This window comes from Ambystoma mexicanum, chromosome 4q (genome assembly GCF_040938575.1).
Source record: "Ambystoma mexicanum isolate Mex_15411 chromosome 4q, UKY_AmexF1_1, whole genome shotgun sequence".
Lineage (NCBI taxonomy): Eukaryota > Metazoa > Chordata > Amphibia > Caudata > Ambystomatidae > Ambystoma > Ambystoma mexicanum.
The window spans coordinates 690,204,977-690,221,214 of NC_090928.1; the positions used below are offsets into that span (position 1 = coordinate 690,204,977).

The following is a 16,238-nucleotide window of genomic DNA, read 5'->3' on the forward strand; positions in this document are numbered from 1 at the left end:
GTTTGCTTCTGGTATAATACGCAATAGAAGAAGCTGGTTTTGCCCCAATGCATGTTACACAATAAGAATGTGTGCCCCACTTGCCCATATTCGCCATCACGCTGGCAAGAGAAATTGGCCAAACCATTTCTCTTTATTGCAAAAATCTTCTGGTAATATGAATCAGGGCGAAACCTGTTAACTCCCTCCTGCATTATTCTAAGCAACAAAGTGCATTAGCTTAATTGTTGGCACTAGTGCAAACATTAGCTAATCTGTATCCAGGTGCATTGTTTTTTTTGGATCACAGTGGTGGGCAGCCCAAGGAAACGGGCACAGATGTACATGATTCAGCGCTCTAAAACATGTCCATGTGCTTTTTACGCTAGTCTATATGTTCATTGATTTGGATGGTAAAGAGGGGCACAGAGCGGAATTATCTTTCTGCCAGCCCATCCATACACTCTTCTTTACAAGTTCACGGTATCCGTAGAAAAAACGAAAACGAAAATACCGAAGTGGAAATGACCGAATTTATTTGGTCGAATTTGTTAGGGATTTTCGTACGTTTTAATAAAAAAAAACAGGTGGTGGGTGGGGTAAGGATATACATTAAGACAGTGGGGAGGGGTAAAGGGGATCTCCCCGTGGATTCTTGTTTTTTTTTTTTTAAATGGGCAAAAACCCAAAAGTACTTATAGTTTTTCGACCCAAACAAATTCGGTCATTTCCACATAGGTATTTTATTCTCGGTTATTTCATGGACAACCCAAATCCACATGAATTACATGAATTAGTGCGAGCATCTAATTTTGATGCTGGTGGCAGTGTACGGGATGCCTAAACCGCATGCTTGCATTGCACAGAACCTAACAGTAGGAAGATTCCATGGGAATCATTTGTAAATGATGTTTGCATGCATAAATGGCACCAAGAATTTGCATTATGAAGTGCAAAAAGATGGCGTAAATGCGCTTCTGCCTGATTTGTGCTCCTTTTTGCACTTCAAACGATGTAAATTGCACATGGGAACCGTCTTGCACATACGTGCAAACGTAATAGGCCCCTTTCATGCACTTGTATGTGGATTTGCAAAAGGAGCCCCACATATCTGTACACAAACACCTCAATCTTCAGTGTCCACTATACAAATGCATGGGATCCTTTTCTCCTATAAGGCACATCCCACGGATATATAAAAACAATGATCTCCTACCTTAACATGTTTTGTTATTAATCATCATTTTTGTCACTTTCTTCAAATATATGCAACTCATTTAACGTCCGTAGCAATTACTTAAAGACTACTGTTTGCAAGCTCACCCATTCTGCCTGGTGATGCACGAATATGAACGAGTTTCAGAAGCGTGCGGTGTTCTCTGTAAACATTAGAATGCTCGCTGTGTGACCGACTAGTGCCAGCCACTTCTGACAACGGGTTCGGCAGCTTGGGTGAAGCACGTACCTGTATGGCTGCAAACATCAACATCTCTTCCTCCGTGCAGTCAATCTCCTCCAGGAGAATGGCCCAGCGGGCCTGCTCGTAGAGCTGGTTCAGCCGCACCGCATCGTACTGTTGGGAGAAAAGAGCACAACTTTGCCATCACTGCGCACAGGCACCTGTCATTTATCTCAAGTATAAAACCTAAATATGAAATTCTGGAAACCTGCAGTTCTCTGCGGCCATCTCCTCATTGTCCTATATTTTTTGGTTAGAGAAAGTGATATGCTATTTACAGCTCAAGATCAACTATGCCACGTTTAGTGACCCCTCCCCCCAGTCCCCACAAGCACTTATTTCAGCAGAGACTGGCACTTTTAGTGAGTGCCTGGAGGTCTGCCCACCCTTTGTTGAGTTTCCTAATCTGCTCCATGGACTGCCCACGTTTTCAGGACCTGGCAGGACAATGTCTGTCAAGCCCCTTTCACCTCTTTATACTCAGACCTCGGGGCCACTCCGGGCTCGAGTCCTAAAGCCAGAGTGAGGGGACTGACGTACGCAGGGGGGAGTGACGCCACAGGCAGTGTGCGCTCTGATGCCTGCGGGCTGCAGCGCTATACAAACAAATAAATACATACATAAATAAAAGTGAACGCACATGGAAAGAAATGTGCATATTTCATTTTAGGATTATTTTCATTTCTCATCTGATCATGTACAAGGCAGAATATCCACACCTTTTTAAAGAAATATTTGTCGGTTGAAAAAAAGAAAGCCCCTCTTTATTTAATGGTTGTGTAGAATAACTAGAGACGAACATGGTCCCCGTGCTCCTATTTACGTATCCAATGCATTTACCAAGAACAAGTTGCTAAGGTTACAAATGAGCATTCTGCATTTCACTTGAAATAAAAGGAAACCATGGATATCCAACAAACACATCCTACTGCCGAGAAAAAAAACAGCGTTTTCCCGATGCTCATGGATTAACCTCTGTTTCACCACCTTTGGTCCATGTAGATTAGGCAACAGCAGCCAAACCCTTCATGGCAAACCTTGAATTAGCAGGAGCAATGCAGCCTGCACCGAGAGGAGTTGCAGCAAAGGGCTGGCTGAATAGGACTGCTGGGGCTGAACACCAAACGGTGAAATCCAGATTCCTCCCCGTCCCCGGCTGTAGAGGGCTCCTTATTCCAGACCTGGCAGTTGGGTGGATGCAGAATGCTAGGAGCCAGGTGACACATGAGCCATCTAATTCAACGAAAGGCATATTTCGATGTAGGATCATTACAGTCAGCCATTAACCCGTTAACTGCCAGGCTATTATGCAAGTCTATGCAAAAAGGACAAGCATACTCGTTCTTGGCATAAGATGGGTCCATGAGAGACACCATGCCAAAAATGAACAGAAGATGAATACAGAATGGGTCTAACTCAAGGCGCTCTCTCGTTCCTCAATGAGGAACGAGAGAGCACACTCAGGAACAGATGGTGATCTGTTCCTACGTTTTTGACTTATTTGTGATAACCTTCTGCCAAGTGTGCTCCCACTATAGACTCCTCTTGAAATGTACTTAATTGGAATATTTATATTGATTATAACATTATCAAGTACAAGCTGTGCCCACCCAAACTCTCTTAGCTCTAACTCAAGGCGCCTCATCACACCCTTATCTCACTGTGCACACCTAAGGGACATTGGTGGCCACATTTGGACGTAGCTGAAGCCTGAAATCTAGACGTATTGGATCAGAAAACTTCCATCTATGTGCAACACAGTGCCATCCGATACAAACTATTGTTTAAGTGCTACTACATGCCTGTAGAATAGGAAACAGTGCATTGCAACAAACTGAATACACTTTGGAATGCAAAGCGGTGACCTGTTGCATATCTGCTGGGCTGAGCTCTGGGTCCCGACCAGGAAACCCATAAGTGTTGCAACAGCAATCTGGTTTGCAAACATCCAGCCAGCACTGCTAGATGAAGCAATCTTACGTAGCCTTTACCGTGAAACACTACTAGAAACTATTCCCAGCAGGTGCACGGTCTTCGCAGAGCTTGCAGATCATCAGGAAATCCTAATCCTGCTGGGAAAACACTAGAAACCGCAGCACAATGCCCAGCATCCTGAATGCCTGCATTTGTATTTATTTGGCTGGTTGGCCAGAAGTGCCAAAGAAAGGCAGCCAAAGCCGTCCATTATCAGGGTGCTTTACACTGTTTTGGTAATTTTACTGGTGCAGATGACACCGTACATGGTCAGGAAATGTGTTGGTGCATAGGAAAGGGGACTTTGAAGACAACTGGAAATACATAAGTGTAGTGTACATTTCGGGCTTGGGCCCATATGTACATGAATACGATTTACAGAAATACAGTTGTTGGCCACAGGCATCAGGATAGGGTGACCATGGTGGTTCGGGGAGTTAACATGGGTAGAGTATGACCATCCACTGGCTAGCAGGTGGAGCGTAAGCCTGATCTGAGAGAGTTCCACTGGTCCCATTGCCTGTATGCCAGGGGAGAGCAATGCAGTGGTCAGGTGCCTGTATAGAGAAGGAGCTTAAGCAGAAGGCAGCTCAAGTGGGGCTGTAGACAAAGATGATTTTGAAATCAGAAGAGTAGACAGCCAGAATGGGAGAGTAGAGTGAGATGCAATCAGTGAGGTATTGGGAGGCTGGGCCATGCATAGATTTAAAAGACAAGAAGTAGAAATGTAAAGACAGAGCGATTGTGTATCGAAAGCAAAGGTGCTTGAAGATTTAGGTAGGTTGCAGATGGTGCATGTGGCATTGAGTACTTTGTTGAAGGGAAACAATTAGTAGTGGGGTTAGGTCTGGGAGCAGACTGAAGAACTAATAACGTTTGCGAAGAAATAAGTTGGAGATTAGCGTTTTGGATCAGCGGTGTAGAATAACCAGGTTACTCACCGTAGTGACCACCTTACTCCTAGTCCATAGTCCCCTTTCCTCCATACTTATGGGACATTCCTCCGTCCTGTGGGACGGGACCGGAGCACTTTGTAAAAGCATCACAATTTTGCAAAAATGTTAGTCCTTCCTCTCTTTTACGCTGGGTACTGCACGCGGCCGTAACCCCGCCCATCTCAGCTCCGCCCCACGCATCGCCCATCAGTCCTTTTCTATCGCCAGGTCAGAGACCTTTAAGCAATAATAGAGGAATCTTACTAGAGTGGACGGAGGGCGGGTGTATGGAGGAAAGGGGACTACGGACTAGGGGTAAGGTGGTCACTACGGTGAGTAACCTGGTTATACTCCTACGTCCCGTCCCCTTTCCTCCATACTTATGGGAGATTCCCAAGCACTCCTCACAGCAACTACGGGTGAATGGAAAAAAAAACTTATTGAAAAAGGTTCTTCAGCACAGCCTGGCCAAACTGAGCATCAGATCTGAAGCTCAGGTCTAGACAATAATGTTTACAAAAAGCCGATGGGGAGGCCCATGTAGCCGCCTTTGCGATGATCTCCCAGGGGAATTATTTCTGAAAGGCAACCGCAGCTGCCTTGCCCCGCAACAGGTGCTCATGAATACCTTTAGGATGCTGCTGACCCTGAACAGTGTAAGCCTCCGTAATACAGGCCGCGATCCATCTGTAGATAGTCGCCTTAGAGGCCTGCCTACCTTGTGGGTTACCAACAGTCACCAAAAGTTGAGAAGAGCTCCTAAATTCAGATGTTCTGTCCAGATAGAACTTAAGAGCCCTTCTAACATCCAAGCAATGTAGAACCCTTTCCGCTTCTGAAGAAGGGTTTGGAAAGAAGACCGGTAGGGAGATCGACTGATTTAGGTGTAAATCAGAGACCACCTTTGGCAGGAAAGAGGGATTCGTCCGTAGGACCACCTTATCTTTGTGGAAAACCAAGAAGGGATGCTCCACCAACAGAGCCTGGAGCTCACTCACACGCCTTGGTGAAGTCACGGCAACCCAAAAAGACATCTTCCACGAAAGGTGCTTAAGGTCCACCGTAGCCATAGGTTTGAACGGTTTATGACAACACGGTAAGGACCACATTCAGATCCCACGTCAGATGCGGTTTACGAACCGGGGGATAAAGACGTGTGAAGCCTGCGAAGTGGCTCCTAATCACCGGATTTGACAGTGTATAGAAGCACTGGTTCGTAGACAGGAAGGCGCCTATCGCCGAAAGATAAGTTCTGCATGACAGAACATGAACGCCCGATTAAGCTAGGTGAGACATGAAGGACAGCACCGTGTCAATCATAGCCACCCTGGGGTCCAGCTGTGAGGCTAAGCACCAGTGACAGAACCAAAGCCACTTGCTCTTATACTGAGACCTCGTCAAGGACTTCCTGGCTGCCTGAATTATTCGCATGTTATCAGCCGACAGATTGAGATGCTCTAAAGACCTGAACTCAGGCACCATGCCGCCAAGCTGAATGATTGTGGGGAGGGGTGCCACAGCTGACGATCGTTCTGGTGAAGCAGATCGGGACTCACCGGTAGCCTGATCGGTGGACACACCAACAGATGCTGAAGCTCTGAGAACCAGAACCTGGCCGGCCACCACGGGGCTATGAGCAGGAGAGAACAGTTCATCATGTTCCTCAGCTTGCAAATCGTCCGATGAATCAGAGGCAGAGGCGGGAAACCATAGGCCCTCATGTTGTGCAAAGGAATCTCGAGATCATCCCCCAGAGAGGAGGCTCCCAGACAATTTCTGAAGGCATACAGAGGAAGTTTCTTGTTTGCCGATGTTGCGAAGGGGTCCACTTCCGGAGTGCCCCAACACTAGAATATCTGAGAGCGGATCTCCGCTTTCAATTCCCACTCGTAGCTGACCATTGTCCGCCGACTGAGGGCATCCGCTGTGACGTTCAGCTGGCCCAGAATGTGTACTGCTACCATCCAGATACCATGCCGAACCGCCCACTCCCAAATCTGGATGGTCAGATCCACAAGAGGAGGAGACTTTGTGCCCCCCGCTTGTTTATGTAATAAATTGACACGACATTGTCCGTGCAGATATGGACCACCTTGTTGGCAATGACTGGCCTGAACGCCTTGAGCGCTAGGAAAATCGGCAGAAGCTCCCGTTGATTTATGTAAAGGAGCTTGTCCTGGGGCGACCAAAGGTCCGAGAAGATCTGAAGAAGATCCAACGTCGCACCCCACCCTAGGAGGGAGGAGTCCGTCATGACCGTCACCATCGGGGTGGGGTCTTGAAACCCTGCACCTACTGACAGGTTGCTGAGAAACGACCACCACACCAGGTCTGTTCTCATGGAAGCCGGAATCAAAACCAACTTGGAGTCCGGATCCACCACCTGATGCCAAGAGCTCCGAAGAGCCATTTCAGTCCGCCTCATCTTGAGTCGAGCAAGAGGAAGAGCCAGTACACACGAGGCCATGAGGCCCAGAAGTCTCTGGAACCATTAGGCTGACATGCTCTCCGACTTCGTAAATGTCTGACACGTGGCCAACAGGTCCGCCATTCTGTCCCCGGTCAGGTAAACTCTGCAGTCTAGCGTGTTCCAGCGAAAACCCCGGAAGATCAAGTCCTGAGAGACCGTCATGGAAGATTTCTGCCAGTTCACCGACAGCCCAAGATGGAACAGGAGCTGGAGGAGAGACTGAAGATTGCATGCGGCTTTCAGCGGGCAAGGGCTGTGCAACAGCCAATCGTCCAAATAGGGATACACATGAATACCCTGCAGACGAAGATAAGCTGCAATCACCGACATCATCTTCGTAAAGACACGCAGAGTCAAGTTGAGGCCAAAAGAAGCACTCAGAACTGGAAATGCTCCTCTCCCACAGAGAAATGCAGGTATCTCCTGTGTGGATTCCAGATCAGAATATACATGTATGCATCCTGAGGGTACACCACGCTGAGCCAATCGCCCATCTGTAAAGAGGACCTCATCTGACCAGGCGTGATCATCTTGAATTTCTCTTTGGGTCGGAAAAGATTGAACTGGGAAAGGTCTAGAATGGTGCGCAGGCCAGCCTGTTTGGCTATGGGCACTGTAAACAGTCGTGAGTAGAAGCCATCCCCTCGCTCCCCTAGGGGAACGGGTTCCACCGCTCTGACATCCAGCAACTTCTGGATCTCGGCCTTGAGGGAGGGCGACGCCGACTGCTGCAAAGGAGGATTGATGGGTGGGGTATGGGGAAGGGGTAAGCGGAAGCCCGCCCAAGCGACTGACGAGACCCACCGGTCTTCGGTAACGGTCTGCCATGCCTCCCAAAGAGATGCAATGCGTCCTCCCACCGGGGTCTGGTGCGAGCACAAAGAACTCTCATTTTGCTGGTTTCTCAGTGGCGGCACCATCTGACCCTGAGGATGAGGCTGATGAGCAGGAGAATATCAACTCCGTTGCTGCCTCGGGAATTCCCCGACTAATGCCAGAAGAGGGCCGGGACTGTGACAATGGTCTGTGTCCTTAAAGGTTGTTTCACCAGGACAGACAAGGACTTGGCGGTCTGGGTGCTATCCTTTGTTTTGATCAGCTCCACATCCGTTGTGGAATGAAAAAGCTCCTTGCCGTCAAACGGCAGATCCAAAACCTTATCCTGCACCTCCTTAGAGAACTTGGTGGCGTTCAGCCAAGCCTGACTAGAAGTATCCACACCAAGCATAAGGCCTCGGGCCGAAGTGTCGACATGATGAGCCGCCGCTTCCAGCAGATCCTGAGCCAGGACCCTGGCATCTGACAAGCCTGCCGTAAAGTCCTCAAGCTTTTCAGCGGGGATACATTCCTCAAACTCTGCAGACCTTTCCACATTTTCATATTCGAGTTCTGCATTGGCCTGCTGCAATTGCAGGGCTGAGTTAGCAAAAATCTTTCTCCCAAGGGAGTCAAGAAGTTTATCCTCTTTGCCCAGGACCTGTGTAGCCATCGAAGTGGAGGATGCTGCAGGTCTGGACTGCAAAGTGGCCGCAGCCACGACCGTGGAGGAGGGGGGTGAACACGACGCTAAAGCCACCTCTTCTCAAGTATGAAGCCTATAGCGCGCGTCAATTTTCTTATTGACAAACAGTCCAGAGTGTTGTTTCTCCCATACTCAACGGACCTCGGCCAAAACGTCCTTCTGCAAGAACAAGCTGGTACACTCCGAAGGAGACAAGGTGAATGCCCCGAAAGCATGCCCTCCTGCAGAGCGGGTGCCTCGGGTACTGGAACATCCAAGAGACACATCATGCCCAGCAGCCGGTTGTGAAAAGCTCTGATAGAGCAGGGCTGGTCTTCGCTGTCCTGATCGTCCTGTACATCATCTGATAAGTCCGGATCAGGCTCGTCACATCCGGCACCACAATCACCTTGTCCACTCGGGACAATGGAGGCGGGGGTGGAAGAGTAGGGAGAGGCCCAGCCGGTAAAGGCGGCGCCGGAGGCACAGGCAGCGTAGTCGGGACCATTGGCGCAGGCGGGCATATCTCCATAAAAAAGCCCTTAAACTACTCCTTCATGGGGTCGGAACGAATACGTTTTTGGAACTTGCGAAAAAGGCGTCCTCCGCCGATGTCTTAGGCGTGACAGGAGGAGGCCTCTCATGAGGAGGGTAATTCCAAGGGCGCAAGGGAGAGGGTTGCCAAGAGGGCCCTTCCCCGCTGTTGTCCACATAAATTAAGGGCACCGATGCCGCCGGCAGCGAGACATTGTGCGGTAGAGGTATCCGAGCGTTTCAGTCAAACTGGACGAACTGGATGTGCACAAGGAAACCGATGTTCACCTGAAAGAGCACCCCCTACACCTAAAGCCGATGGCGTAGTTGTAAGGGTTGTATCCAAAATGGCCGTCGTGGTCTTAGCGGGAATGGCTGCCATTTTGTCGGCACCTGAGGAGAACTGCGACACGTGTGGAAGTGAGGCAGGTGTCCTCACAAGTGGGTCAGGGGTCTTCATTTTTGCCTTAACACAAGGAACCTCGACCGAGCCGGTACTGTGTGGCGTAGGATGTTTTTGTGACATGCTAATAGCCAAACTAGCCTTCGCAGGAAGTACCTCGGCGCTGCCGGTAAAGGAGGAATCACGGTTCAAAACCTCACTCCTTGCCCCCTTAACAGCTCTGGGGTCACCGCAAGAGCGGGAACGATGAGGAACACCTTTCACCGACAAGGCCTTCACAGGCCTCTCAGAACTGTTGGTCACTTTAGCCTCTAAACGAGGGACCTCGTACCCGCGTCCGGTAGAAGCCTCTTTATGCCGGGCCTCAAACTTCTGTTCGGTACCTACCAGCCCAGCCGCGGCCTCAGGGCACACCCCGGTACAAATGAGGGAAGCTCCAATCAAGGAGGCCTCGGACCGAGCTCCACCCCACGACTCAGTATAGCTAGGTCTACAAACAGCCCCCACAGGAGGGGCCTCGGATTGTGATCTGGTGTCAACAGGCCCCTTATAGAGACCGTCGGAGAAAACTCTGGTACACTTTTTAGGCCTAGACAGCACCTCAGAGCACGCCTGACCGGGAAGACACCGGAAAGAACTTACCGGGTGTTTCTTCTTCTCGTCGATGAAGAATTGGAAAAGCGTAGGAGGAGTGCGCTGAAACACCTCCTCCCACTGCTCCAACCGACGTTGGAGCGCCCAGACCGAAAGGGAATCGTAATAAAAACAAGAGTCCCACCAATGGTCAGGACCAAAACACTCTAAACAAAGAGAATGGGGATCCACCCTAGCGAAGCATCGCTGACAGGAAGAACAATTCGGAAAGTCTAGCTGAAAAGGCATAGACAGACTATCACGCGATCGTAAGTGAGAGCCAGAGAGGAGGAAGCTGGAAGAAAAAACCCTCAGCAGATGCTAAGTGTGTCCAGTCTCGAACGAGCGGAGAAAAGGACTGATGGGCGATGTGCGGGGCGGAGCTGAGATGGGCGGAAGGAGTAACATTTTTGCAAAATTTTGAAGCTTTTACAAAGTGCTCTGGTCCCGTCCCACAGGACGGAGGAATGTCCCAGAAGTATGGAGGAAAGGGGACGAGACGTAGGAGTAGGTGCGGGTCTTCCTGAGATTTAGATGGTTGATATTTGCTGCAATAGCAGTAATGATGTGATTTAATTTACGTTTTCTGTCTCAGGGGACCCTAATGTTTTGTGTCCTCGGGATGGATTGAGTAGGTCCAGAGGAAAGGAGATAGAGGAAGGGAGAGTGGGGATGGCATTGGAGGCCAGGAGGAAGACTACTTCTGTTATAGGGGACATTAACATCAGGCAGTGTGTAGTGCCATCCTGTGATGCATCATCATTGTGCTTGTGGTTTAGCGTTCAGCTTGTGGTAGTACAAGGGGGATTACAGGGTCCAAACAGGAGACTCTGACTCGGACCTGGTTTGAAACTGCAAGTACCAGAAGGCCCTAGGAGAGGGTGGCGTGAGGAGTGCTGAGTGGTTCTACAAGGGTCATGTCAAATCCCTTGTACAATCGAAATTCTCTGACCCGGTGGCTAGAGGAAGGGAATCCCCGCTTTCTGAGACGAGTGTGAGTAAAAGCATGGCTTTGTGAACCCAAAGAAGGGATGCTAAGGGGAAAGCTAAGAAGAGTGAATCCTGCATTATGTTAAAACTAAAGTGAACTGTGAAATTGGCAATTGTGAACCCTGCAGAGGGATGCCTGCAGAACGGGGCAAAGCATGATGCCCGATCAAGACTGTATTGACAAGAGTGAACCTGACAGAGGGATGTCCACGGTGAACTGTTTAAAAAGACATTGAGACTTGTGAATGCGAAAGGCGAAAATATCTTTCAATAGAAGCCATAGTGAACCCGATGGAAGGAGGCTGACATTCGAGAGGTGTCTGACCCCGAAAGAGGGGGACCCGGGGTGAACAACTGAGGGGGACCCAGGGGTGAACAATCATCACCCAGAAAGTTGCAAACAGTCGAGCAGGGTGCCTGGAAGAGGGGGACCCGGGGTGAAGAATCATCACCCCAAGTGCAATCAAGAAGGAACCTTTGTTATTATTCTGAATACATCAGGTCCTCGGAGGCAAGAGACTTTTTGTAGAAAAGCGACTTAACCAACAGAGGTCCTGAAATCTGGGAACGGAAGTGTAATCTAGTGCTGGGAAAGCTCGAGCGTGTGCTGTGCTCCAGAGTCACGCCTTGTCCCGTGCTCAAAATGTGGGGAAGCGAGACCCCTTGGATACCACATCCTGACTTATCATTTGTGAACACTTCTTTCTTTCTTATGAACCTTATCCCACACTCCTTTTGTATTTAGTTGTAAGGATTGGCAATATTGTTTTTTTAGTATAGGCCTGCTTATTCGACAAGTAGCCACTAGGACTGCCTTATTATTTGTTGGTCATAGCCTGCTCCCATATTAGCTTTAGGTTTAGATTAGGGGTTTTTCCACCCTACCTATACAGTTTAATAAACACCCTTGAACTATGATCACTTGTGTCTGTCTTTACTGTTGCTACTATGAGTTCCTTTACTGTATGTGTGCATGCTTTTGTGTGTTTTTTTTTTATGTACGAGTCCATGCAAGGAGTTGTTTTAAATGTTGTGTGAATGTGTGAGTAAAAGTGTTGTATATGAGTGTGTGAGTGTTCCAGCCCCATCCCTAAATTTAGTGGCAGTCTGCATATACTTTCTTATTGTGGGATGCAATCTTTTACCAGGCATCAAAGTTAAAGCACATATGATCATTGTTCTTACATGGCTAGACTGACCTACATTAGTGGTGCCATTCTCCATAAACATTTACTGCGACATGGTGTTTTTTCACTTGGCATCAATGGTAAAGCAAACATAAGTCTTATTATATGGCTAGCCTGGCCTACATTGGTGGTTTTAATGTGCATTAACTTTCTTACTGTGGCATGACATGTGTTACTTTGCAACCAGGCTAAAACAAACATGAGTTTTTAATGTGGATAGACTGGCTTACATTGGTGGCTCCAGTCTGGCCATATATTTTTTGTCATTGCTTTTTTGTACTCGGCATCAAGGGTTAAAGTAAACATAAGTCTGATTACGTAGTACATTGGCCTATGTTTGTATATATCCGGTCTGGTGTTTTCTTTCTGTGGCATGGCATGGCATTTTGTACTGGTTAGCAGTCCTTATTTGACAATACTTGCATATATTGATACTGCCTGCATTGAAATGTCTGGAGGGTTCCTAAGCATGATGTCAGAGATTATGATTAATTCTAAACCTTCCATCCATCACTTCTTTTGTTTTGTCTAGTCACCCTGAGTGAAACGGGTATGCCCAGACATGGGTTGTGTGCTTTCTGGGCCTAGAGACTCAAGCTACAACTCAATGGTGATGCCCAATGAGTTCGAAATATGGCTGGGATTGCTTGTGGTCTTGTGCAGAAGGGATGTGACAAAGCAGTTTGGGCCGTACTTCCCCCTTTGGGGTGGGACCAAGCCTGATTTCCATATGGTCCTTCCCTTTTCTGTAATGGCTTGGCAGGCGATGAACGATGGTTTGAAGGGTTTTGTCAGAGGTTAAGCGGAATGCAGGAAGTGTTCCGATGTTCTCCCATTGCCGTTTTTCACTTTGTTGTTGCAAGCTGTGCATAACTCCTGTGCCTGGAGAAATTGGAGTGCTGCTCCTTTAAAGTTGACTATACTTCTATGTTCCCGGAAGTGAAGCGGGCAAGTGATCCGGTCTGGGCTGCGGGAGGAGTCTGGTTATTAGGGCCCTCCGGGTTCCCGGTCCTTTCTTCCCTCCACTCAATGTGCATGGTGTCACTTTCCTTCACCCAGGAGCCATGAGTTAAACTATTTATGTTCTAAAACTATTGTTGGATTCTGGAAAAAAAAGTGTGGTCTCTGGTAGTCAGCTGTCAGGCTGTTGGGGCCGCAGGGGGTGCTCTAACCCACCTTACAGCTAGCATCACTTCCATCTTTTGTAAGCATTTGGAGCCTGTGAGTGCCTTTGAATTTGACTTTGATAATTGTGCACTGTGCAGCTCTGCCATTGTTTTCCCAGTGACTGCGGGCTGTCGCCCTTTCAGCTGGGAAGTATTGAGGAAACAGTGTGTTGACAACTACAAAAGTCCTTAACGCATCGCCTATTGGAAGGAGAGTTTGAGAAATACGCGCCCTGGTGACTGGGGGGTAAACAGCGGATAGGTGGAGCAGAGGTGGTCTGCTGTGGTCCGCTGAGGGGAGACTGCCTATGCAATTCTGAGGACAGCAGAGGTCTGTGTCAAGCCAATGCTTGTTTAATGCGATTTGTAAACCAAGTTAATTGGGCCACTGCAGCAGCAAAAGCACCACTAGACGCATACTGACATTATATTAATCCCATTCTAATATGCTCGGCAAGACTGCAACGCATTCAAAAGCGTACAATCTTCGAAAAGACAAGGCATAAAAGAAAGTAAACACACGCACACATGCTACTAGCACAGAGTTCTTAGAGACGGCAGTTGTACATTCTACAGAGGTTGGAGGCAGGGCCAGAAACCCTGTGCAGGGTTTAATTAGAACGTATTTTGGAAAAGATATCATGCATCACACAGAGGCCGCAAGGAGTGAGCAATACCGATTCATTAAATGTTACATCTGGAGGTGCCAATCAATCCTTGTGGGGATTGGAAACAACGATTCCCTGCTGGCACTCTGCTACTCACTTCAAGGGATGGCGCATAATTCATGGATCCAGCACTACGCCGCAACAATTGGGGAAGAGTGTCTACTTCCCGGCCAGCTACACCCCCACCTCCTCTTGCCAGATGCCAGTATTGGGCAGCTACGCCACTCCGACTACTGCACCCTCTGTCGACTTATGTGACACGGGTGACATTTTGCCTCCTGCTGCGCAGGAATTGGTTGCATTGGATCCATTGATATTGGATATTGCTCTGTTAAAACAAAGCTGTGATTTCAAGCATCTAAATCGGGCTGCAGTTCTGAAGTTGCTGGTGAAAATGCCCTCCTTGAGGATCTTCAATTCCACAGACCTTGATTTCATCAAGCAAGTAAAGGTGAAAGAAGACCAATTACTAAACTCTATTGTTGCCTTGTGGACACCACTTCAATGATACGCTCTCACAAACGGACGTTTGCATCTCTCGGCTATGAATTAGATGCAGTGGTGACTGTAGAATGGGCAGCCAGCTGCTCTGAGAAGTGTAGCAAAGAGAGGAGCCTGGGTTTGGCTACAAGAAGTGCTGAGACAACTTCGCTCCCTGCACTCATGTGTAACGTGCAGGGGTGGGAATGGCTGAAGAGTTTTCTCCAACAACAATATACGGCTGCTAAATGAAATTTAAAGTTACTGTGTTGAACACTAGAGGCTTCAGGCACCTGTTTAGTGAAGAGGGGTATTTGCCTATTTTAATGGATCATGACATTTTCATGTGCCAAGAGACTTGGCTGACGTACAAAGTGTTTCTGGAAGGTTTTGTGTTGCACCAAGTAATGGCTAAGAAAGGCGATTTGGGGAGACCTTCTGGGGGACTAATAATTGGGATGCAGCACTCCATGGGGTCACGAATGTTTTAATGGAATCATACCATCACTGAGTTTCTAAAATGCTGACTGGGCTTTTACTGCGCCGTCAGCATTTTAGAGAATGCCAACTCACATTACTGCGTCCAAGTGGAGCGGGGTTCCCCCGCTCACCTTGGTAGCAGGTAATGGGAGTCTAGGGACACGGGGGTGTCCCCCGCTTACCATTACGGTAAGCAGGGGACAGGAAAAAGAAAACAAATATTTAAAAAAGGACCCAGCAGCGTTAGCACCGCCCCACGTAAGTGGGAGGAACTGATGCCGCAGGGAGTCGGCGGTGCACACAGAGGTGCGCTGCGGTAAACGTAAGCGGGAAGGGGGTTGGATTATTGCAGGGGAAAAGTGATCTATCTGTTCACTGTGCTGCCCCGTAAATTGGCGTCAACATTTTCATCAGTGCAGTTAAGGCTGGCGCAGTGGTGACAGATTCATATTAACTCCACTGAAGATAAACATACGGCTGTTGAAAGTTAAATTAAATCTTCAACACAACAGTAAGACCTTACTTCTGATAAACGTATATCGTATATGACCCACCTAGAGGTGATCACACGGATGACATCTGTGACTTTATTGATGGCAAAAAAGACATATGTGTGGGTTGGGAAAGTAATGGTGGAAACGAGTCGATAATAATATATGGAGACCTTAAATGCCCGGTGCCATGATAACAAGCTCTGTGCCCCATTTTTTAACGTGTACCCAAAATCTCGTCTATTGCAACAGAGGGGAAATGGGCGGGGGAGGGAGTAAATGGGTAGAATCCCTCAGGGAATGGGAATTGGTAGTACTGAACGGAACAGTCAGAGGAGATGTACCAGATGGAGACTTGGGCATAAATGGGCCACTTTGGACTATCTCTTTGGAAGTAATGTCTTACTTGAGCATGTGCATCCCTTTACATAGCTACCAATGATAATAGCGACCACTCTACATTGAGTCGAATTCTCTCCTTCCCCATCCAAGTTGTTGCCTGATGTGCAATTAATGACATTGAGCCAAGCCACTCTGGAAATTGTATTCGATGGTCCTGTGTGAATTTGGAGAAGGCCTCCCGTTGGATAAACACCTTGGGAAGGGCTTGTTGGCAGACAAGTTCGTCATTAAGTGTGGATGAGATGGAAGGATGGATAAGTACAACCATTAGGGAAATAGTATCCTTTAACTCAATTCACCCTACTGTCATAGCGCACAGTCCCGTTTAATGCAAAAATTAGAAATGCAAAACGCATTATGTGCAAAAACTACGCGAGCTGAGAAGAGGGCCAGCACCGTCTTCAAATTTCGGCACCGTACAGGTGTGATTAAAAACAACTACTCTAGGTGGGCACGAGACTGGAAAAAATGTGTTTTAAACACGGA

The 16,238-nt window shown here is 48.1% G+C and overlaps 1 protein-coding gene across 2 annotated transcripts in view; it reads right to left on the reverse strand.

The window, feature by feature from the left end:
* Positions 1-16,238, reverse strand: part of FERMT1 (FERM domain containing kindlin 1) — a 422,040-nt gene that overhangs the window by 144,021 nt on the left and 261,781 nt on the right. For both annotated transcript variants that reach the window (XM_069608276.1, XM_069608277.1), the window contains exon 7: positions 1,445-1,552. In XM_069608276.1, coding sequence (XP_069464377.1) covers positions 1,445-1,552 — 108 coding nt within the window. The remainder of the gene's footprint in view (positions 1-1,444; positions 1,553-16,238) is intronic.